The sequence below is a fragment of the Melospiza georgiana genome, chromosome 22 (assembly GCF_028018845.1).
Source record: "Melospiza georgiana isolate bMelGeo1 chromosome 22, bMelGeo1.pri, whole genome shotgun sequence".
Lineage (NCBI taxonomy): Eukaryota > Metazoa > Chordata > Aves > Passeriformes > Passerellidae > Melospiza > Melospiza georgiana.
Window position 1 is genome coordinate 10,341,606 of NC_080451.1, and position 24,513 is coordinate 10,366,118.

Sequence of the window (24,513 nt, forward strand, 5' to 3'; positions counted from 1 at the left end):
ATTTCTTAAATAGCTTCATACGGGGTTTAACTCTTTCTAACGACTTGGGGGCTTAATCAGCATTTATTAAATCAGCTGTGTGAGGGTTTGGAAGGGCATCAATTTAAATCAGCTGTGTGAGGCTCTGGAAGGGCATCAATTTAAATCAGCTGTGTGAGGCTCTGGAGGGGCACTAATTTAAATCAGCTGTGTGAGGCTCTGGAGGGGCACCAGATTCCCTCTGCTGTGTGAGGCTCTGGAGGGGCACCAATGTAAATCAGTTGTGTGAGGCTCTGGAGGGGCACCAGGTTCCCTCAGCCGTGTGATGCGCCGGGGAGACCCCTCTGCTCCCTGCCCGCAGCCCAGTTCAGCCCGCGGGAAGAAAGAAGCCAAACGCAGCCCAGAGCGCCCGAAGCAGCGGCGGCGCTCCGGGCCCGGCGGGCCGGAGGTGCCCGTGAGGGAGGCACCATGGCTGTGCCCGTGAGGGAGCGGCGATGCCCGTGAGGGAGGCACCATGGCTGTGCCCGTGAGGGAGCAACCACAGCGATGCCCGTGAGGGAGCGGCGGTGCCCGTGATGGAGGCACCATGGCTATGCCCCTGAGGGAGCGCCATGGCGGCGGTGCCGCAGTGCCCTCAGCGCCGGGGGCGGGGCGCGCCGCAGCCCGCGGGGGTCCGCAATGGGTTCTCCCGGCGCCCCCCGCCCCGCGCCGTTGGTTCGCTCCCTCCCCCGCCTGGTGCCCGGCGCGGGCCCGGCCGCCATTTTAGGAGCCGCCGGCGGGGTGGGCGGGGGAGGGAGGGGAGGGACGGCGAGCGGAGCGGGGCCGCGCAGCGCTTCTCCTCCCTCCTCCTCCTCCTCTTCTTCCTCCTCCTCCTCCGCGGGGCCGAGCCGAGCCCTCGCCCGCCGCACAGCGGAGCCCGGACCAGCGGGGGCGCCAGCCGGGGCTGCGCGCTGCCGTCCCCGCTCCGCGCTGCCATGCCGGCCCCCGCCGCCCGCCTGCTGCTCGCCGCGCTGCTCTGCGGAGCGGCCGCGGCCGCTCGAGGTAACGCGGCTGGGACGGGCGGGGGAGGCTGCTCGGCGCCTTGGCGACGGCGACGGTGCGGGTCGCCTGGCGAGCCGCGCCGCGGGCGGGCGAGGGGACGGTGTCCTTGGCGCCCTGCGCAGGGGAGGGAGCGCGGAGGCGGGCGGACATCGGGGGTAGGGGAAGGGGGAGGATGGAGCTGGGGCCGGGATGACTCCGCCGCGGCCATTGCACCTGCAGAGGGGATGAGGGGATGGCGGCTCGTCCTCCCGGCTCACCTGCGCCCAGCGGCCCCGAGCCCTCCCAGCCGCGGAGGGCACAGCCCGGCCCGGCCCGGCGGGGGATGCGCGGCGGCGCTTGCTGTGTCCGCCCGCCGGTTACATAACGGGGCCCGGGGCGGCCGGGGGGCGGCACTTGTTGCCGGGAGGGTCCAGCGGCAGACCCGGCCGGAGCGGGGCCGGGCAGAGCCGGGGCGGCAGCGGGGATAAAACCCCTGGGCGGCCGGGCCTGGCTGGGCTGGCGGGGCAAAGCTCCGTGCGGGATGAGCCGGAGCAGCGCCTGCCTGGGCCGGAGCGGGCGGGCTGGCGATGCGAGCGCGGGCCTGGTGGCTATTGATTGATCCCGAGGAGCAGCAGCATCATACGCATTGCGGGGCTGCTCCCCAGCAGGCTTCAGTGAGAGGCTCGGAGACGCTTCCTCACCTGAAGGTTACCCCTGGCATCGGGAATGCTGCTTCTGCAAGATTCAGCTGATCGCATGATGAGATTTAAGAGCATTGAATAGCAGCGTACGTTAGAAGTGCGGCTGTAAAATGGCTTATAAATACGTTGAAGGGAAGTACTTGATCTAAAAACCAGCTCGTTATGGACCCATCTTGATGCAGTTTCCCTGTGTGGGATGAAGAAGCTGATGCTGTAGTATGTCTAGGAAGTCTTCTGCCAGCTGTTCTGACAGTGGCCATTATTTACCTGAGTAAGATCCCTCAAGTACAATCTGTTCACCAGCATTCTTGGAATCGTTAAATGTAGTATTTACCACACCAGTACACAAGCACGGTGTCTTTGAATTCCGCCGTTTGAAATCAGGAATAAGATTAAGATCAAAAAACCTTTTTCCAAGAAAGCTGCTTGGAAACAAATGGCAAATTTAGGCAGCATTACCCAGAACGGCATTGGTAGGCAGATTTTCTGCAGCTTGTTGGAGGCAGTACCTGTTTTCAGTCAGACCTACAGAGCTGCTGGACTGCAGGTCCTGATCTGTTTAACTTCATCACACATAACTGAGTTACAGAATGAGGGCTGCTTCGGCTTAGTGTGTGCAGTTGCCTTAGTCCTTGCAGCGTTTTGGCTGCTGTAGGTAGGCCTGTTAATAATATTACGTGGAGATGCACTTAGTGACAAGTAAGCTCTGGAGGACACCTGAAAAGCTGCAACGGCTACTCGTTTTTATTTCCCTGTTGTTAGGAAAGGCATTTGTCCAGAAGCATTTATGGTAAGCTTTCCATTTTGTGATGTATTGGCAGTTGCTTTTTTTTTTTTTTTTTTTTTTTTCCAAGTACAGTTGAACTTGCTGGTTCTGCCATTCCTGTTGTTGGAACAGGGGAGTGAAAAGTGGTTTCTCTTTTGATGTTGGAAAGAAAGGGAAATAGCGTTTGGGGGATGCGATCTTGCCCAAAAGGCAGGTGTGAGCTAGCTGACCTACCATCTTCCCTGTAGTTATTTTAAGGGGTGCAGAGAGTAATTTTGGGTGCTAAAGAGGCATTTTCCTGTCCGGCTGATGCAAAACTCTTAAATCTAATCGAATTTGTTTTGTGATTGATCAAGTTGACCCAAATCTTTTCCAAGCTTGTTGCAGTGGAATAGCAGTACCTAGCAGTGCATTCTGGCTGTTTTTGTGGCTAAAGCAGCTGGGTGTCTCTGACCAGAGCAGGATGGAGAGTGGAGTGGAGCTGCTTCCATGGGCCTGACCAGGCAGAGTGGTAGACCTCTGTCATCTTGGGGCCCTTCCAACTCACTATCATTTAGAAAGGGTATTGATGGAAGTAATACTACCTTGAAGAAACTTTGCTGATCTGTGATCATTTCAGGAAGTTCTGTGGTGCTGTGGATGTCTTAAATCCAAACCACAAACCATGTTGTTACTACCACAGTCTTGCTGCAGATGTTTCTTTGACATGGGAACAGCCTTTTAAATATAGGGCTGGAGATTAGGTAGGTTTCTTTCTCCTTTCTAGAGGCTAGGAAATGTAACACTACCCTAAAGCATTATGTAGAGACAATTTGGCTGTTTATGTGGCCTGGACTTTTTTGCCTTCAAGTATTTATGAAAGTAAGAAACCACTGAGAAGAGAGAGAATTAACCAGTACTAGCCCTCTCTACAATGTATGGTGCTTGGGGGAGCATTATATACAGCCATCTGTTCATGTAAACAATTTCAATCTCTTGTTCTGTATGTGTTATTTAAAATAATGCACTGCTGTGGAAACCGAAATGGAGGAGAGGTGGTCTGGGCAAGCACGGTGTACATTGTGTTTGGAATACTCCTGTGCTGGCTGTCTTCTCCTTTGTTACCAGGCTGCAGGTTGTGCTGTCTGTGCTGAGATAGCTGGAAATTTGTCAACAGAAACTTCTCTAGACTTAATAAACCTATATATCTTTGGTTTGAGGTTGTAATGTTTCTGCAGACACAAAATCACCAGCTGCAGACAATTGCAAAGATTTTTCTAAGGAGAAGGGAAGAAGCTGGGCTCATGGGCTTCAGTGTGTCACGGAAGTTAGAAGGGTTGAAGTTAAACCCTGCTTAGGCCACAGCTCTGCATAATGTGAACATCTCACAGTTAGCATTCTGGTATTCTGGGTAAAGCAGTGTTTCCTGCCTGAAGCCCAGATATGTGATAGCTGAGTGGCTTGTGGCTCTGAAACTGTTATGCAGAGAGGAAAAAACATCTACAGTCATTAGAGTTTTCTGAAGAAAAGCTCTTCTACCATTTTTCTGAGCCTTATCTCATTCTCCTTAGTTCCGTTGGGGGAAGTCTCTCTGAAACGTGGTTTGTGGTGTTAAAGGCCACATATCTTGTAGCATTATCATTGTTGTCAAAGACAGAAATGATACCTCAGCATGGGAGAGTTCAGTGAGGCGGAAGCCTTGGTCTTAAATAAATCTTGTTTTGCACTCTAATTTATTTGTTTTGTACTGATTGACTCGCATTGGCTTCTGCAGGGACTAAACCTCCTTAGGAGTCTTTAGAAGGGATTATTGGAAACCTCAGTGCCTTTGAAGAAGTGTCTGTCTGTCCTTTGTTTATAGTATTAGGTCTCATCTCACTTGCTTTGTGTCTGATTGAAAACAAGTTGCAGCTACTGCTCCCAGTGGGTTTCCCTGTTTTTAAATGGAGTCAACAAGAAGAGCCAGAAGTGCCAGCTATACTGGGCTGATGTTTGCTGTATTTCTAAATACTGCTTCCTTTCAAGGAGCGAAGTTTATATATATGACAGCAGTTAAAAGGAAAGGGGTTTCCAGTCTTGCACTATAATTAGCAACATTTAAGATAACATTTATTAAATTAGTGTTTGTAGTTAAAGGCTTATGTTTTCTAGTTCAGTCTTCTGTTTAGTGTAAAACATTTTAAATTTCACTTGAAATTAAGACTTTGTTGTCTTAATCCTATTTAAACTGTTTTGTGGTGGAATCTTTGTTTTCTCTGACAGGCTTTTATCCAAATTCAAATTTGGTCAGTATATTGTCTGTCTGAGGTCTTGGGTGCTCTGAATGTTTCTTCTGTTGCAGTTGTGGATAGTAAAAATTGCAGATAGTTTCTAATCAGTCATTTGCATGTCTCTTAGTTTCATCAGGTTTACAGCAAAACTTCATCTATCTTTGCACAAATAAAATCAGATAGAGGCAACTGGTTCAGTGGAGAACAGGAAACTTTCTGTAAGTAGTGATAAACAAGTGATTTTTCTCCAGGCAAAATCCAATGTAATGAAACCCTGTTGAATCCCTACAGCTATTGGTTTGAATGTGGTGTTTGAAGAGGTACAGGCTGATAGTGTGGGCAACTGATAGATTATAAATTTATCTTGTGCTCCAGTGTATGGCTGGTGAGCTTCCAGAGCAGGAGTTAGAAGTGCTCCTTGACTGTGGCAGAGTCCAAACAGAGATGTGAAAGTGTGGGATGAATTTCAGCCACTGGGTTTTCCTTCAGCCAGGGCCACAGAGGGCAGTGGTGGATATCAATGCCCTCGCTTAATCCGTGTCCTGGGGCATCTCCTGGCTGTTCCAGGTGAGTCTCCTGGCTTCACTCATGCTCTGTGCTGCCTCCAGTTCCCAGCAGTGGGAATGGTAGTTTGTCTTGGAGCCTCATGCTGTGGGTAAGTTCCACACTATCAGGGAAGTCAGGATTCGAGCAGAACTTCTGTTCAGTTTTATCCCATTGTTTGGACCTGGTTGTAGGACAACGACTTGTGATAAAATTCTAGGTTTGAGAAGACCCAGTTAAATAAACAAACACAATACATCTTTTCTTTACCACTGGTTTATTTCAAGTTCTTATACCCAAAGTTAATCCTGGGTCTTTTCTCTTGGAGACTGGGGGCAGGAGCTGTGAGTGGCAGGCTGGGCAGGACAGAACACACATTGTAATCAGGCCAGGCTACGCCTTCTCTTATTCAGCTTTGCTTTCAGGGTGGAGAAGCATATTTTATTGTGTAGCTCTTCACTCCTTGGCTGGACTGTATTTTTCTGTGGTTAGGTACTACACAGATTTGTTCTTTTAATGATACAGCTTCAAATTTCATCAGAACAGTACTAAATTACAGCTGTTCAAGGTAAGACATGTTGGAGTTTTTATTGTCTCGCTGAAAGGCTTCCTTGTGATCTCTTGAATCCAGAGCAAGACAATTAAGAAAAGATACACAGTGATCAGTTTTTGTCAGACCTTCAAGACAAGTAAAGGACTCTTTACTGGTTCATCTGTATTAACAGAGATTATAGTTCTCTTTTTGTGAATTTTTCTATACATTTTTCATGAGGTCTCAAAGGTACATTTTCAGAATGAGGATTTTGTTGTTTCTGTCACTAGACTGAACAAAATAGCTTTCAAACTTTAGTACTTGTCACTGAGTTTAGTATGTTTAACCAGTTAGTTCTTAAGAATTTTTTTTACATGAATCATCTTGATTCAGTTCTAACAATATGCAACATGGCTATACAGCACTGTATATTAGAAGTAGTTATCTAGAAAAAGGGTTCCAACTACAGTCCTTTCTGGGTGAGGTGTGTTTAAGTCTTTGGTCATGTGGGTGCCAGATCCCATTTGAGTCAAATAAACTTCCGACCACTTGTAAGAAGAAAACAGAGGTCCTCAGAAAGGACTTTGATAAGTACATTTAATTTTAGTATTTGCTTTAAAATTACAGAGCTGAATTAATCTGATTGTCTTAATAGCTTGTGATTAAAGTTTCCATACTAGCCCTAAGCCCAGCTGCCCTGCCTACCTGTTCATTTACATTCATTAATTCTTTTAGGCAGCAGGAAAAGGTTGCTGCTGGTTATCTGCTGGATTGTGTTCTGCAGCGGGAGCCATCCATCCTTGCTTTGAGGAGCATTCCCCTTGCTGCAGCACGGTCAGAATGGTCTGTTCTGCTCCAGGAGACAACGAGCAGATGGTATTTTCAAAGCTGGGCTTGGAGGCACCTGTGCAGTGCCTCCCCTGCAGCAGCAGCAGTTACCTGCGGAGAGCAGGGCTGGGAGGTGGCTGTGCTCTGCTGAGGGACGTGTTCTGTCAGGCTGGGCAGCAGGGAGGGCTGGCAGGGGTGTCCCTGTTCAGGGTGACACCTGGGAAATGGGGAGATGCCTCTGCTGAGCTGGCCTTGGCATTTCTGTGCCCAAAGTCTGCCAGTCTGTGCCAGCACGGCTCCCCCCGCCTGACTGGATGAAATGCTCGTTGGGATTTACAGCAGATTCCAGCTGAGGCACTTACAAATAGTGTGAATATTGTATTTCAAGGAAACTGGTGTAGTTTATCCCAGTTAAATGGCAAGAGATTAACAGCTCAGGGCACTTGGTTAGTGTCAAGCTTGGGACAGGCTGCTGTTCTGGTTTGAAATTACCAGTGTGTCTTTGAACAGCCTCTGTAGCTTGCAGGAGTTCCGTGACAATTAAACCACCCCTTCACAGTCCAGCATTTAATGCTATTTAAGCAGCTGAGATCAGGATAATACTTGGTTCAGTTTGATTGAAGGGAAGCAGTGATGTAAGCTGTACTTCATATTTCAAATGCTAGCTTGAGAATTCCTTCCAGTGTGTGGTTATGCTGAAGTCAGTAGATCACAAATATGGATAACAGGCCTTTCCTGGATATTCAGCAGTAAGTTTGTGTTTTAAAATCCAGTGATGTTTAGCCTTCATACACACAAAGGGATTTAAGCTTTATGTTTTAAAATCTGGTGATGCTTTAGCCTTCCAAAACACAAAGGGGTTTAAGCTTTATGATTTTATTGTCTGCAGCACAATAAAAAGACATGACTTTGCTTTCAACTGGGCCTGTTGTTTGAAGGTTCACTAGACTTTGCAGATGCTCAGCATACTCAAAATTCTGTTCATATGTGCTTACAGTACTTCAAGGTTTTATAGAACTCCCTACCCAGCAGTAGTGGGATTTAGGAGGTTGCTAAATTAGGAGAAGATTTCTCAGAACATTAAAAAAAACCTAAGTATTTTTGTAATCCACATTCAGAAGCATTAGAATGGAGATGGAGGTTTTTTCTGGCAGAGATCTGTTCTGGTATTTTATGCTGTGTCCTTGCAAGAATGAAGCTGAACAGATGAAAGGACTCAGATTTTCAGTTGGGGTGTAACAGTCCTGGATGTACTGACATAAAAATACACAATTGTGACCTCCTTGTGCTGCTGAAGCCAAAGCTGTGCTGGTGAGATGGTTTTCTTGAGACCAGGTTTGAGCTGTGGGTGTGTTCCACAGGAGCCTCAGAGCTGGGCAGGTGCTGGCACCTTCCCTGGCAGGGATGAGTGTGTGTTGTGCCCCTGAGAGGAGCAGGTTTGTTCTGAAACGCCGTGTTCTGGGAGCTGCTCTGGGGAAATGGAGCAGTGTGCTTGGCATTTGCTGCCTCTGTGCTGTGCTGCATGCTGGAAGTGTGCCTGTGTGAGCCTACTGAGGCAGTAAAGAGAGTGTTGCCATATTAAGTAAAACCACATGGAGTAATTAAACAGGGTTTGCATTAAAGCAGTTCCTTGTGAGATCTTTCTTGCTGCATTGTTATGGGTGAAGATGATATATCCTGTCTGCTGTTGCTGCTAACTAGTAAAAGATTGCAGATGGAAGCACATTGGGAGTATTATGGTTTCCTGTATGAGTTCTCTAGGTTTAATCATTTATTGAAGTGTCCTTTTATCACTGTTGTTAATTCCCCTAGGTAAGCATATGGCACAAGACATGAATCCATTTTGGTTGGTTGAAGAGACAGGATTCAAGAGTCTGGGTTAGCCTTCCATCCCTGCCTGCCTTATGACAATCTGCTTATATAATTCTTGAGAGGTGAAATAGCAGGACTCAGCTGTGTGCTAGTGTTCAAGCTGTAGTGTATATTTTACTTTTATTTCATAAGTTTTAAGTTCTTGATCTCCTGCAGACCAGAACCTGGGTGATATTGCCTATGGAATGCTCTTTGGTGGGTTTGTTGTAACCTCTAGCAAAGCATTTCTTATATGCATCATTTGCTGAAGATTACTTGGTTTTGTCTGGTAAGGAGCAGCTTTCATGCCCTTTAGGATGTTTTTCAGTAGGCTCTAAGCAGCTGGACACATGAAATTTTCCAGAATTGCATGTGGGAAAATTGTGCTACTAAGGAAACGTAACCATCCAGGAGCAACTCAGGCAGTCACACTCCAGCACCTGAGCTGGGGATCATAAAATAAAGCTAAATGTTTAATAATTAAGGGACTCTCCTGCTGGATTGTCACGCAGTAGATGACAGCCTAGTAGGTAACATGATTTGATCTTGCATCTTTAGTGATGTAGTAGAAAAAACTGTTTTTGAGGCTGACAGGGAAAGAGACTGCGCTTCTTTGCAGCAGAGGCAGACCAGTCATCCTGAGACAGGCTCAGGGGATCAGTTTGAGGCTCTTCTGTGCAGAGGTGAAGGATTCTTTCGTGTGAGATTTCTTAGTGTTTTCCCAGTATCTTGAAACAGCCACTAAAGAAATGAAGCTTGTTCTCTTTTCCACCTGTTTTCTTGATGATAGTGAAACCCCCTATGCAGGACAAAAAGCTGACCTGAGAACAAGTCTTCATGTTCTGAAGAAGATTGCAGCAGCTGTATCCCAGGTTTTGCATGGTGGGGGGAAGCACGGTGTAAACAAACCCTGGTGTTTCGTGTTCTCTGGTTTGTTTCTGACTGAGATTTTGCTGGTGTCACACTTGGCACTGAAGGCAGCAGCTCCCCATCGCTGTTAGCAGGTTTTTGAATTGCACTTCAGGGGCATCTTAAATCCCAGCATAGTTAGAAACTAATTTAAATTCTCTGAGTTACTTTTGGAAAGCCTACAGGGACACTCAAATTTTCTGAACATACTTAGCCAGGATTTTGTCTCAAATTTTTTAGTTTGTTAAAACTTTGATTCAGAATTGCAAAAGAGGAAAATACAGAAATTAGTATTATAAAACATTTTTTAAAGATATTGTCAGTTTCAATTGTTTTGACTTGGTACTTTGTTTCCCCTTCAGTGAACAAGCATAAGCCATGGATTGAAACAACCTATCATGGCATAGTTACAGAAAATGACAACACGGTGCTCCTGGACCCCCCTCTAATAGCCCTGGACAAAGATGCACCTCTGCGATTTGCAGGTAAGGAATTCATCTGGGTTTCTGTTTGAAGATGTGCAAATGCTTTCCTGGGGGCAAGTGCTCTGTGTTAGTGTGTTTTCCCTAACAGCAGCATAACATTTCAAAGCTTTTAGATCCTAGGAAATGTGTGTGCATGGACCAGTGTTTTATTTCAGGTTTGCAGCTGTATCCAAGTATCCAAACCAGAAAGTACCTTACTTCTTTCAATTTCATGTGTACATGGTAATTTTTCTGGTGGTTTATTTTTGTTTTCATAGTGTCTATCCTGTTCCTCAGTCCTCCGGATTCCACATTTCACACCATTCAGCGTGGGAGTTCTGAAACAATGATTTTCTTACCATTCTGAAGAGTTTGGTTTCCTTAGCGATTTTTATTTGTGTCTTAATAAAGTGAAAATACTAATTAGTAGAATTAGGATTGCATGTCTATGATAAGTTTGCTTAACAATCTAGGGTATTTTGAAAACTGTACAACTTCCTCTGGCTGAAGAGAAGGCTTTTTCTCCTCCAGTGAAGAATATAGAGAATGATACACAAGATATTTGCCAAGTGTAGGTTGATTCTTCACTTGGAACATAGGACTGACAATTTTCTTATAAACTTCTGCAGTAGATTTTTTTCTGAAAACTTTTGTTTAGGCATACTGTATTCATGAATTGGATGCAGTATTAAGGAAAGTCCTTTTTTGAATTTGACAGTGTTAGAAAGATGTGTTTGAAAAATACCATTGGGCATCTGTAGGCATTTAAATTACTTTTAGTGGATAACACAAGCTTAAATTGGATATTTGGAGAAGCTTATTTGGTTAAGCAAAATTTGAGAGTTAAGAATCCTAGTGAAGTTCCTAAAGGATGTGACATGAGCCATTTTTGGGAGCATTGCTTAGCCTGGCTTCATGGAGGCAGAGATAGGAGAGTGATTAAATTAAATTAAGAGCCATTTGAAAGGTTCAGCAGCTGACTGCATTGAATGCTGCAGTTTTATGGCAGTTTGGTCACAATTTTCTTGGGGTACTGCTTAAAGTAACAGTTTTGTTCATTATCATAACGCTGTAATTATCTCCAATGAAGTTGAAGATAATGGTAAATTTGCTATTCAGAAGTTGAGAGATAATGCTAAACCTCTGAAATTCAAACTTCCTCATGCATTGGGTACATATGGCAGAGGCTCTTCTACTGTCTTAACTGGAAATAAAACTGCTGTCTGTGGACAAAACTTTCATTGCCAAACGAAGAACATTGTGTTGGGATCCACAAAATCTGTTAATTAAGAAGAGGAATGGGAAGCCTCACTTGTGTTCTCAGGGATGAGGAGAACGTGAATCACCTCTTGCAGTTCTTAAATGCTTTAAATGTAGGTGCTGGTAGTTCAGCAGCATTGAACAGATTCTGAAAATGGCAGTTTTATACCTCTTGAATAGGAATGCTTTCAAGAAAGTACTGTCAGAGTATCTTCAAATGTTTTGTTTGCAGAGGAAAATCCAATGTCAAAGCATTTCTTGAATGAGACTTTTCCCATTGGGTTGATCTAAATTGTATAAACCTGCTTTCATTAAATGAACATTTTTGTCAACGGGAAATCATATAAACAGAATATATTTGTATAAAGAATATATTTTGGCCTTCGAAAATGGACATTTCTTAAACAGCAAGAACAGAGCAATGGATTTAAAGAAATTAAGTTTAGAGTATGGCACATGAGGGTTGTATAGAAATTCCTGGTATGAATTGTAGAGATGTTGAAGGGCTCTGTGGAAGTGTTTATGCCCATGAAATGGAGCAGTCCTGGGTGAGTGCTGCCTGTCCCAGCTGTGCTCACAGCTGTCCTGCACACACCCTGCTGGTGCCCAGCACTGGGGGTTCAGTGGGAGCAGCCCACGGGCCTGGTGTGCTTTCACAGCAAACAAAGCACTGCTCAGGATTAACTGCCTGCTTCAGCCCTTGCTGCTGTGCTCTTGCTTAGAAATCAAATTTATTCATGCTTCAAAAGGCTGGATATTTTAATTAATTGTGCCCTCTAGCTGAGCTGTGAAACTTCTGAACTGTCTGCAGATTTAAAATACTTTAAGTAGAGCTTTTTTGCTTTATTTCAATTTCGAGCATGTCGAAACATCTCAAAACGAGTTCATTTAGATGCTTTGTAGTACATGAACTGTGGGGCAAGTAAAAGTAACATTTATTGCTGTGCTCACTCTGTGCTCTGGGTAGGACCCTAAAATTCAGGTGTGCAAAAATAAGTGGGATTATGTAGATTTTTATTTCTCAGGTTAATTGTATGGTTTTAATTGTGAAATTATACACTTTTGGAAACAGGGTGAATAGAGTCATGCCAGCTTGCCTTGTCAAGCTGCCTGGCACATAGGGACAGGATGGAATCAGTCTTCTGCACCATCACTGTTACACATCTGCTTGAGAAGACAGTGACCATTCTTGTTCCTCAGTGACTCTTTTCTACATTACAAATTGAATCATGTTGGAATTTGATCCTAAGTGGTTTTGCTGAAAAAAAATAAAATAAAAATAAAATAAAGGACAGTTACATTTTTTATTGTATGTTTATTGTTTGTGCCTAAAACCAATCTGATGGCTGAAGCTGTCAAGCAGGGATTTCCCCTTTACTGTGCATAAAGGAACTGAATTTCTGTTACATTTGAAACAGCACTACTGTATCTGGATGCCTTCACACAGCTGGATGTGCAGTGCAGGGTTTTGGAGCCAGATGTTTGAAGTGTTTCCCGTGGTTTTTTGATGTGCCTGTACCAGGGCTTCAGTCCCTCTTCCCCCACCCCTGGGGAAAACCACTTCCCAGCCACAGTCCTTTATTTCCCCCTTGCTATTCTGGGATGCAAGTAGTATTTTGTGGGGGTTAGGAATTTTTAATTTAAAGCGTGACTCTGTGGAGAGCTTTGAAAAGGATCTTGCAGAATCTCTATAGATTCTTTTAAAAAAACCCCCAAAATCCATCAAGCCCTTGGGGTCCCTCTCCCTGGAGGCACTTCCCGTGCTGGGATGGGACAGTGCTGATGCCACCAGCCCCAGTTTGCTTGGGAAGGGAGCTCTGCTGCTGTGGGCAAGGCTGGGAGGGGGATTTTTAGAAAAGAAATGTCCTATAGAGGAGATAACACCCTAAGCAAACAGATTTTGCTCATGTCCCATCTGTGGCTCACTTGCATAGCTGGTAGCAAACCTAAGAGGAAATTTTGTTGCAATAGTGTTTCATCCATTTTTGTGTAAAATTTGATGCTATGCTGCTAGGAAAACATACAGCTCCCTCTCCACATTCCTTAAATTAAAACTTGTGTTCATCAGGATTACATTTGAATGTGTATATTTTTAGTCACTAATTATGGCAATACTTTATACAGAATAATGTAAATAAATTCAGATGAATTCTACTTTATGGGCAGTTATTCATCAACATGCAGTTTTGAAAATATCTCATTTAGCAGTTGGTATTATTAAAAAAAGAAAAGGAGAAAATAAAGCCTTGATCATATGAAATATTGCAAAATTCTCCAAATGAAAACCTGGAGTTAAAAGATTAAATCATATTTACCATAACTAAAACTCTAAAATTGTAACAGTTACAGCAAATCACCGCTGGAATTTTAAAATACAGTTTTTCCAAAGCTTTTCTGTGTAATGTGTGCATCTTTGCCTTTTCCTTATTTGCTCCCATTCAACCTTTCCTGTTACTGACATGGGTTTGTCTTTTTTCCCTTTAGAGAGTTTTGAGGTGACAGTCACCAAAGAAGGTGATAAAGGGTTCTTTCTATCCCTTTTATGAATATTAACCTACTAACTTTGGTTATGAAATGGGGAATCAGCACTGAAACAGAAGATCCTGTCATGCTCTTTTGTCCCATTTATTCTCCCAGTTTTTTTCTATTTTAAAATATATTGATAAAAAGTGTTATGTAACCAAACCCTTGGTTAGAAATATCTGTAAATCAGACATCCATTTGAACCATTTGGGGTTATTGTACATTGTGGGGACATTGAAGAAGTTGTTTGGGGAAAATTGGCATTTTCTGATAATTTCCCTTGTAGATCACTTCTTTGGGACAGCTGAAGTTCCACATGCTTTGTGAAGTGCTGAAGCATTGCAGCACCTTCCTGCAGTACACACCCTTCAGGACTGACTTCAGTGGTTTAAAATATGAATCACCCCCATTTTCTGAATACCTGTAGACATGTTTTCATTAGGAGTGTTTTGTTGGTACCAAGAAACCACTGCAACTATAACAACAAAAACAGTGGGGTTTGTTGGTGTAAGAAAATCCCCAGCAAAATACAACAAGTTGCAGAGGTAAAAACACAGTGTAGGTGGTCAGGCAGTTTATTGAGTGGCTTTTGTTGTGTACTGGGCTCACCCAGCTGTGCCAGACAGAGCTGTGATGTGTTTAAAAATGATGAAAATGATGTGCTGGGGACTTCTCTTCCAAGTTTGTAGGGTGAAGAGTTTGACTAGAAGGAAAGCCTTCTAAAACATTTGCTGTGAGCTTCCTTGACTAACATTTGGCCTGTGTTAGTAGATAGCTGTTGAAATGGATGCCTGAGAAGTTGGTATTTCTACCTTTCTCATTCAGTAGTTTATTTTGATTCCCTGATTTTAGCCAGGTACATTGCACAGGAAGACTTTGTCCTTTGATCTGTTGACAGAATTTCTGTAATTATGGTGCTGAACCTGTACTTGAAGCCTTTTCATCCCTTGACTTGTAACTGTGCATTTTAACCTCTTGCTCTGGTCAAAGTAAACCAGCTGCCCAGCTATTGCCAGTAGCTTGGCATAGAAGGTATTACCAGTGGCCTTGGCTGTATGCTCACATAAGATCTACTCTTGCCCTAGAGCTGTCTCAAGTACTCCTGTGAAATGCCTGTCTACATTTCTCTTTTTCTCTTTTGTACTCCTGCATGAATGGATGCAAAGTAAACAAGTTGCTTGGAAGGCAGACGTTTGCTTCTTTTTACTAAAGTTCCCAGAATTCACCCATTTTAAAGCACAGTGCTCTTGCTTTGTCCACAGACCCTCACAAACCCCTGGCTGCAAAATATTTGGTCATTTATTTTAGAAATGCATCATCGTGTTGACCAGTTCTAACCTATCTTTACTTTAACTCTGTAGGTGAGATTTGTGGATTTAAAATCCACGGGCAGAATGTTCCCTTTGAAGCAGTGGTGGTGGATAAATCCACTGGTGAGGGAATCATACGCTCTAAGGAAAAGCTGGACTGTGAGCTGCAGAAGGACTACACCTTCACCATCCAGGCCTATGACTGTGGGAAGGGACCAGATGGAGCAAATGCCAAAAAATCCCACAAGTAAGTCAGCCTGGGGTGGGCTGAGGGGGACTTTGGCTCCAAGGGGTCTCCTGTAGTGGTGATTTATGGTCTGTGTATTGAGAGTAAATGTGAACCAAGTGTTCATCCTGGAAGGCTTCTCACGGAACCACAGAAAGGGCCAGCTTGGAAGGGACCACACTGGCTCATCTGGTCCAAGCTCCCTGCTCAAGCAGGGCAATAATAGTGATGAAAAGAGCAGCAAAATGGACATGAACTGCTTGGACATCCCTTCTTTTGTATCTTAGGTGATACTGCTTTATCCCTTGATGTCTCTGGGTTTATATTAGAGAACCAGCTGGGGGTAGAAGCAGGGAAACTGCTGATACACTTAAAATCTGTCTTGAGTTGGTAGAGTTTGCAATAGGGTAACAGGCCTTGACATTGTTTTGGAATTCAGTTTCTAAATCCAAAAAACTGGTTCAAGAAGTCAGTCTATTAAGCTTAACAAAATGCCAAAGCATTCATGTTTCTATCATTTCCAGACAGCCCCACCAGAGAACCCAAGATCAACAGCATGGGGCTCGTCTCTGCCTACATTAAAGGATGGGAACAAAGCAGTCTTTAGCTTATCTTTATCTAAGGAGAAACCACAATATAAAATAGTCTCTAGAAAACCCACTTGAGAATAACTGTTTGACACTCTGGTGTAAGCATCTGCAGAGCATGTGGGAGATGAGCAGTTGTGTGAAGCAAAGAGAGAGGCATAAATAAGATGAGGAATAGAGTAGCAGAGGTCATCTTGGTGACAAACAAAACCTTGCTATTCTATGACTATACAAGGGTTTGAGTTTTATATAGCAATACATTGGAGAAACATCCACTGCTTTCCTAGTTAGGGTAGTTGAGATTGCTGCTGGGTTTATTAGTCAGTGGTTGCTTGTTTCTGAGAGCTGGAATGCTGAAGGATGGCTTTATGTGAAAAAGAAGCTGATTTAGCAGAACCTGTAATACCCAAAAAGCATTTATTTGAACAGGAGAAAAGTAGCAGTCATTCAGAACCAGGTGCAAATATTCCTATTAATCAAAACCCAAACCTTCACATTCATGGAAGTAAGCGGACTGGAGGGAAAAAAGACAAATGTAAAATGCAGATTTTTCCTTGTTTAAAGTACCCAGGAAACAGACCTTCAACACAGGTTTTCCTTTCTTATTCCTTGGTTTGACCTAGCTGTGTAATTCTTGCAACAGGAGCAGGATGTGCAGGCCCTGTGTATGTCATTGCAGGGCCACAGTTCCCATCCAGGTGATCCAGAGGGAGCTGCTGGATGCAGTGCTGGGAGCAGGGTGTGCAGGCCCCGTGTGTGTCATTGCAGGGCCACAGTTCACATCCAGGTGAATGAGAAGGAACTGCTGTATGCAGTGCTAGGAGCAGGGTGTGCAGGCCTGTGTGTGTCATTGCAGGGCCACAGTTCACATCCAGGTGAACGACGTGAACGAGTACGCCCCGGTGTTCAAGGAGAAGTCCTACAAGGCCACGGTCATCGAGGGCAAGAGGTATGACAACGTGCTCAAGGTGGAGGCCGTGGATGCAGATTGCTCCCCCCAGTTCAGCCAGATCTGCAGCTACGAGATCGTGACTCCAGATGTGCCCTTTGCCATCGACAAGGATGGTGAGACATGGAGCTGGGGTGGGCTGGCACTGGGCACAGAATGGGGCCACCCTGGCCAGGAGGGCCTGGAGCCTGGCACTGAAAAGTCAAGCGGTGCAGGGCAATGCACTTGCAGATGAGTTTATTCAAGTCTGTATGAAGTACATTGATGGTACCTGGATGCATTGTATGCAGACCCTGAAGAATTGTCTTGTTGTCTGACAATTGCCCTTTTTCTGTGTCAGGTTATATAAAAAACACAGAAAAGTTGAGCTATGGTAAAGAACACCAGTATAAACTGACAGTAACAGCCTATGACTGTGGGAAGAAGAGAGCTGCTGAAGATGTGTTGGTTAAAATTAGCGTTAAGCCTACGTGCAAGCCTGGCTGGCAAGGTTAGTTTGCTGTCTTTCCTCTCTGCTTTTAGCATTTACTGGTGCTGTCAGTTAAACACGAGAAATCTTCAATATTGTTTCTTTGAATAAATATTCAGGTTGGAGCAAAAGAATAGAATACGAGCCTGGCACTGGTTCTTTGGCTCTGTTCCCTGGGATGCATTTGGAGACATGTGATGAGCCAATAACCTCAGTGGAAGCAACGGTGGAACTAGAAACCAACCATATTGGTAAAGGCTGTGATAGAGACACCTACTCTGAGAAATCCATCCACAGGCTTTGTGGTAAGAAGGCTTTTGTTAAAATAAAAGTGGTCTCTCTTGCTTACTAGTTTTACTTTGAATTTTATGTTAGACCAGAAATCAATGAGTAGATCTGGTCTTCATTTGCACATAGTTTCCTTCAACTCATTTCCTCACTGGCAGCAAAAGGCATGAAATTGCCTGAAGGTGACTTCTACAATAATTCTCAAATGTGGTAAAGAATCTCTTTCTTCTGCCTCTCTGCTGTCTTACATAGACTAATAATGTCCCTTGCATGAGATTCATATTGAAGAGCTGGAAGAATTTGTGTGGAAGGGTATAGCTGTTAAAGCCTCTACTTTTCTCAGCATGATGGATGTAACGGCTGCAATCTGAGAAATACATGATGAAAAACTAGAGAAAACCAAGAAAAAACCATTTAACTTGGGTCAGTTAAATTTGTACCGTGCTTGCCCTAGGAATAAATGCCCTTGGCATCCATTTACACTGCAGTTAAAGGTCTTACAAAAAGTCAGTGGAGCTCTTTGTAGCCATATGGAAGAATTGAGATTACAGGATAAATTATCACTCATGATTTATGCCTTCGGCTGCAGTTGAAAGTAATTGAAAGTCTGAGTAGCATGTAACCCCAGAGACCCAGGCAATTGCTGAGCTGTTCCCTGATTGAGGTCAGTGTGACGTTAAGGGTACCTGCTGCTGACTGTGCTGGGGGCTGGGAGGGGGTGCTTGTGCACGCTCTTCAGCTGGATCACTTCTGCTCTCACAGCTAAGTACAGTGTCCAGAGAAAGGCATCGTGCTCCTGGGGCTCAGGGACAAGTGGCATTAATGAAAGGCTTCCTGAGATAGAGGAAGAATCAGATCCTATAGCTTTGGAGGTTGAATTTGCTTATTATGAGATTAGTTGTCCACCCAGAAGTGAAATTTGTGGAAGTTACCATGGTATTAGATGCCTGTAATTAGTGCTACACTGTTAAAAAGGAGAATTGGGTGATGGCAGTGCATAGTCCTGACAGTTGGTGCTGAGAAATTAGTGCTGAGATAAACAGTTGAATTTGAAACCGGTGGTGGTCTTTTAAATTTCTGTTTTGATTTGATCATTTGTGTTGTAGGTGCTGCCTCTGGCACAGCTGAGCTGCTGCCCCCTCCCAGCAGTGCTGCTAACTGGACTGTGGGGCTGCCCACGGATAATGGCCATGACAGCGACCAGGTCTTTGAGTTTAACGGCACCCAGGCTGTGAAGATTCCAGATGGTGTTGTCACAGTCAATCTCAAAGAGCCCTTCATGATTTCAGTGTGGATGAGGCATGGGCCCGGAACCAAGGAGAAAGAGACAATTCTGTGCAATTCAGACAAGACAGGTTTGTCAATACTTCAATTATAAACAGTCTCTGTGGTTGGTCGGTTTTTATGTGCTCTGGCAGCACATGTGACAGTGTTTTCTCTACCTTAAGGTTTTCTTGGAATTTATATGAGGTTGACTTTAAAAATCACTGTTGTGCTTATGTTTAGGCTCGGCCTTCGATTATGTATCTTCAGATTGGGCAGACTTGTTTTTCTAATTCTATTTCAGTTTACATCATGCACTTCTTTTACTGTGGTAGATTACTTATTCTGGCACTGCAGCCTGGAGTTTGCATCTCCAAAGATAGCCTTGTTCTTGATGCTGCCTAAAAACATTAAGACACACATATCAGGTCTAGTGACAGCATTTGCTGCTATATCTTTATTTTCCTTAGGAGGATATAATTTCTCTTTCTCCAGAGATTAAGTTTTTTTTTTACTCTGTGCATAATTTCACTCTCTGCTTGTGACACAGAAACAATAGTTTGGAAAATGCCATTAAGAGGAAGGAAATGTGATAACCCTGTTTCCATAATTGCTATTTGTATCAAAAAAAGCTCTTCTGTTTGCAAGTAGAGCTCTTTTTCTCCTGCTGACAGGTTTATCTCTGGCTCTTCAGTGCTGTGCCTTGCTTTAGGTGGGTTAGGATAGAGACTTCTCTGTCTGTCCTGGAGCCTCATGGGTTCCTCAAGAGTGTTTGCCCTCACTACTGCTGCAGATGTTTTACATTCCTCTTACCCTGCCTGATTTACTTCTGCATTGATTACCGCCTACCAGCGCCTTTGGTATTGAAGTGTGAGATTGCAGAGCAGGTGCATTTTGTTGGTGAGGTTCAGAGCAGGAGCTAACGCTGTTAACTGAACTGCCCGCAGATATGAACCGGCACCACTACGCCCTGTACGTGCACAACTGCCGCCTGGTGTTCCTGTTCCGCCAGGACCCCTCCCAGGGAAAGTCCTACCAGCCTGCTGAGTTCCACTGGAAGCTCAATCAGGTGAGCCTGGGAGCTCGTGGGTACAGTGCCAGGGTGAAAGCCAGCAGCCACTGACAGCCCTGGCAGTGTCCTTAGTGATGAATGCTTCCTGCCCCTCCAAGCTCCTGTTCTGCAGAGCCCAGCAGTGCTTGTTTCACTTGTGATTGAGTGGCAGGCTCAGCTTCAGCTTTTCATCTTGAATATAAAGTAGAAAGTACAGCATCAGTCTTAGAGCTGTGACATCAGTTGTCTTCACTAGATGCACTCTAATGTGGAGTGCATGAGAAAGCAGGAGGTATTTATTCCAGGTTGAGCATAGCATTCAAGTGCTTCTGAGCATGTGACATTTTCTCAGCCCCCTGGATCTGTGATAAATAGTCCTGTCTTTTTAACAGTTCCTCTCTGCAAATACCTGTCCTTTGTCAAGTAAGGTTGTCTTATAACAGTATTTCAGGATGTGCATGCATGTAGAAATGTATTGTTAGATTGGAATAGGCTGTTATTTAATATAAAAATTAAAGGAAAGGAAGTATATGCAGCTTCCTGTATTGGCAACAGAATAAAGAAACTTTTTATTAATGTTTGGCAGTCAGTTTGCTTTTCAGATGTGTGCCATGTGTGTGAAAGATCAACTGTGTCTGTACAGGCTTGTGTTGTAGGTCATTGGTACATCTGCATGTATGTTTATGCTAAACATGGGACCAGCTCATTACTGAACTGTAATGGGGAAAAAATGACAGAATTTTTAAAACTCTGTTCAGGTGTGTGACAAAGAGTGGCACCACTACGTGGTCAACGTTGAATTTCCTGCAGTGTCTCTGTACGTGGATGGGGTTTCCTATGATCCCTTCCCAGTCACTGAGGATTACCCACTCCACCCTTCCAAGATAGAAACACAGCTGGTGGTTGGAGCATGCTGGCAAGGTAAATACTGACAATTGTTAATACTTCTAATTAACTTTTTCTAATGAAATCTCTGTGGTTATCTAAAGGTACCCAGCAGGTCTTTTTAGTGCGTGAAATGTAATGTGTTTTGCCTCTTGCAGATGGGTTTTGCTCCAAGCTGGTATCACATATTTCCTCTGAGTAATTTTTTCCATGAGTGTTTGTTTGTTTTCTCGTTGGCCACAGGTGTGTGAAATGCAAGGCTGCTCACCAGCCTGTATTCCATCAACATGATTTTTGTGGTGGCCGTGGGGAATACTGTTAGCTTTTTTTAATAGTAGTTGTAACAATGCCTCATATACTCCAGGTTACCAAGCAGAACACTTCATTTCAAGGAGGTTGAAAAGCATCTTGTAGGAAAAGTCTTCTCATCAATGGAAGCCTGTCCAGCAGACAGCTCTGCAGAGCAACACAAGCAGTGCTGTCTCTTGGGTATTTTACCATTTCTGCTTATAAAAATAGACATCTGCTTTATTGTCTGCTCTATTTAGGCTGCACTAAGTTGTGTATGCAGCTTGTCTCCAAGGAACAAAAGATTTTATCCTTCTAAAGAAGTTCTTGGAACATTTCTTTTAAAAAATTAAAAGCCGATTTTCATTGCTTGGTGCTTCCATTTGATAAATTGACTGCTCGATACATGTGATTCTATTATTGATTAAGAAATCTGTGTTGATAATGGCTTCTTTTGATTACCTTTCAATACCTTTTGGTGATTTACTGTATTAGTCTGGTTCTTGCATTAATTTCCCCTCATATGGAGCCAGTTGTTAGAGTTGTGTTGTCTTACTAAAGACAAAGGTTTGTGTGAGCTTTCCTCTCGTGGTTCTGCAGCTCTTGCTGCTGCTTGTGTGTGGGGCTCTTTGGGCTGTGGTGCCATGACTGTTCTTGTACCAGCACAGTGATGTGTCTTGCCCTGCACTGCAGCTCTTTGTTTCCAAGAACTCATAATCCTTGAGGAGCTGGGTCCAGTATAAGCAAGCTTTGGGGGATGTGCTGCTTTGTATTTTCTGGGATTTGAGAGTTTGCCAAATTGTAACTACTTGGTCCTTTCCCTAGTGTCCCATTCTTTGTCTTGCTTTTCTACAGAATATACAGGAAGTGAAAATGACAATGAAACTGTGCCTGAGACCTCTGCAGGTTGCTGGAGTTTTTTTCCCTACTGTTTTATTTCATTTTTAAGCCAAGACATTGCTTCATCTCGCACACAGCATGAAATGCAGGCATTGCATTCGGGCCATTGACCTTCACATAATCCTCTCCTAGGCTTGTGTCTTCATTGTGCTTCTATTTGCAGAGCATCATCAGCTGACTTCTGCTTAGTTTTGGGGGGTTTTTTGTTTGTTTTGGGTATTTTTTTGGTTGCATCCAAATGTACTTCCATGTACAATCTGCAACGGTTGTGATTGCAGTGAAGTGGTGAAAAAAGTTGCTGTTGTAAATATCAGTTATAATCTCTTTCATCCAGTTTTGTTAAAGCATAAACACACACCATCATATATAAATGTATGTATTTATGCATGTAGAGTGTGTCTTTATTATAGAATTTATTCAGTACATTGGGCAGCACCTCTGGAACTCGGGTACCTTTGCTCCTCTTCAGAACAAGACTGATCTCATATTTAGGTCAGGCTGCTCACAACCACAGACCTGTAATTTACAGGGGATACTCACAGATACTTATATAAAATTGTAATTGTGAATGGGCAGAAAAGCTTTGGGTACCAGGTATTTCAGATTTGCTACAGAGTTATTTCCTCATAACAAATTTTAGTGATAGCTCGGTGTCTTGAGTTGGGATACCCAAAATTAGTGTATATTTTTAAAAGTGAATTCAAGATGGGTACCCTCCCTGTAAAGTTTAAGAATTGCTGGAATAGTCTGGATGTAACTGGCAAGAGGTTTCTAGCTGTGCATCACATTTTAATTTGGCAAGAAGGAAGCAGCATCCAGGGGCTCCAGAAGCTGAAGCTATATGAAAATGGTGTAATTTGGAACAGGACATTTCACCACTGAATATTTGAGTTGTAGCAAGGATCTGTTATCACTTAAAACTTCTAAAGCAAGCTTAGACATCTTTCCAAAGTCAGATTGCTTAGTAAGTAATGGGCTTGAAAATGCACATTTCCAGGTGGTGTTTTGTGGCCCCAGGATTTAGCAAGATGGACTAGTTGATCATGGTGACATCATCTTCAAAAACACTGAGGAATTAAGGGCTTGTTAGGTTGCCCTTATCAGACTTAGTTGAGTTACCTGGGTTTAAACTGCTCTCTTGAATCTGCAGAGAGAAGATGGCACCTTTAGAGGGGGCAGGTGACTCTTGGACACCTCTCAGAATGAGCTGAATGACTTTACAAAGCTCCTTTCTACCCTTGGAGTGCAGGGAGAGCCTGCAGGGCTGGTTTAGGTGGAGATCCCTCAAGCTGGAGGGATGCTCTCCTGTGTCCTGAGTAGGAGGAGTTAGCCAGCAGGAAGGTTCAGGTTTCATGGCTCATCCCATTGTGTTTGATTTCTGAGCACCACCTCGCTGTATGGGGCTTCTTGTGAGATGTTTGTCATGGAGCAGGCAGTTCAAGGTGGCCACAGCTCTCTGAGGGCCACGTGCATGGTGAACTGTTCAATTCTTTCTTTGTGCCTGACATAATCACAAGGTTAACACCCAGAATGGATGGAAACTAACCTGCATGTGTATGATGCTGTGTGTATCAGCTGGCATACTTGTTGTTTTACAAAAGAAAAGCAGAAAGAATCATGACAAGTGAAGGTTTTTCCTCTCTCGTGTTTTGAAGGTGGCGAACTGCGCATGGTTCAGTTTTTCCGAGGCAACCTGGCAGGGTTGATGATCCGTTCTGGTAAACTGGAGAACAAGAAGGTGATTGATTGCCTCTACACCTGCAAGGAGGGGCTGGATTTGCAGATGGCTGATGGTGTTGGTAAAGGTGTGAAGGTAAATTTGCATATAAACAAAGGGGAGCGTGTATATTCCTTCTCTGATCAGAGTTACAAGTTTTGCTGGCAGAGTTAACAGGGTGCCCCAGATATAACAAGCTCATCTCTTGTAGCATTCTGCATTAATATTACATAAAAGTAGGAAATTTTTCTTTTATAAACCTGGTCTTAAAAATGTAAGTTACTCTGCTGTCTTTTAAGTCTTGAAGAGATACTCCATATTTGTAAGCCTCTGTTTTACCAGCTGTGCAGATTGTCTAATAAGAGTTGTTTAACAAGCAGCTTCATAAAATTAGATTACGTTGCTTTTTCAGTAGCAAGGTTGTGTGAACAGAGCTAAATTTCTCTTATTTTTTTAGCTGTCTCTCTTCTGTATTACTAGAACCAGAACTAGAATATGTGCTTAGATTTTTTCTTAAAGAATGAAACACAAATACATGACACTGGGGTAAGGCAGTGAGCAGGGAGCTGAGACTGTGCCACAAGGCTGGGAAATAATGACCCTGTTGTTTTGAATATGGATGCAGTTCTCCTGCATTTATCAGTGCTGAGCTCCAGTTTGAATTGCAGATCATGTCACTCAGCTGGGTGTTCTCTTACGGTTTTCCTCCTTGTTTTCAGATCCACATGAACCCGAGCCAGTCAACGCTGACCATAGAAGGGGATGACATTGACAGAGTGGACAAGGCCATGCAGCACATTTCCTACCTGAACTCCCGCCAGTTCCCAACCCCTGGCATCCGCAGGCTGAAGATCACCAGCACTGTCAGGTGTGTCCTGCTGCTGAGCTGGAGCATTCCTGTGAGGGGCTGGTGGAGCCTGGTGTTCATGGGCCTCTCTTGGGAGAAACAAAGGAG

General features: G+C 44.0%; 1 protein-coding gene across 4 annotated transcripts in view; it reads left to right on the plus strand.

The window, feature by feature from the left end:
- The first annotated feature begins 913 nt into the window (after positions 1-913).
- The window catches only part of CLSTN1 (calsyntenin 1), a 29,504-nt gene continuing 5,904 nt past the window's right edge, over positions 914-24,513 (plus strand). Inside the window, exons 1-13 of one of the 4 annotated variants that reach the window (XM_058039558.1) lie at positions 914-1,020; positions 9,741-9,863; positions 13,587-13,616; positions 14,987-15,182; positions 16,605-16,813; positions 17,038-17,187; positions 17,286-17,471; positions 18,561-18,809; positions 19,665-19,786; positions 20,527-20,689; positions 21,797-21,847; positions 23,497-23,654; positions 24,278-24,426. In XM_058039558.1, coding sequence (XP_057895541.1) covers positions 954-1,020; positions 9,741-9,863; positions 13,587-13,616; positions 14,987-15,182; positions 16,605-16,813; positions 17,038-17,187; positions 17,286-17,471; positions 18,561-18,809; positions 19,665-19,786; positions 20,527-20,689; positions 21,797-21,847; positions 23,497-23,654; positions 24,278-24,426 — 1,853 coding nt within the window. In that variant the 5' untranslated portion in view covers positions 914-953. The remainder of the gene's footprint in view (positions 1,021-9,740; positions 9,864-13,586; positions 13,617-14,986; positions 15,183-16,604; positions 16,814-17,037; positions 17,188-17,285; positions 17,472-18,560; positions 18,810-19,664; positions 19,787-20,526; positions 20,690-21,796; positions 21,848-23,496; positions 23,655-24,277; positions 24,427-24,513) is intronic. The other 3 variants (XM_058039556.1, XM_058039555.1, XM_058039557.1) reach the window with 3 other exon arrangements.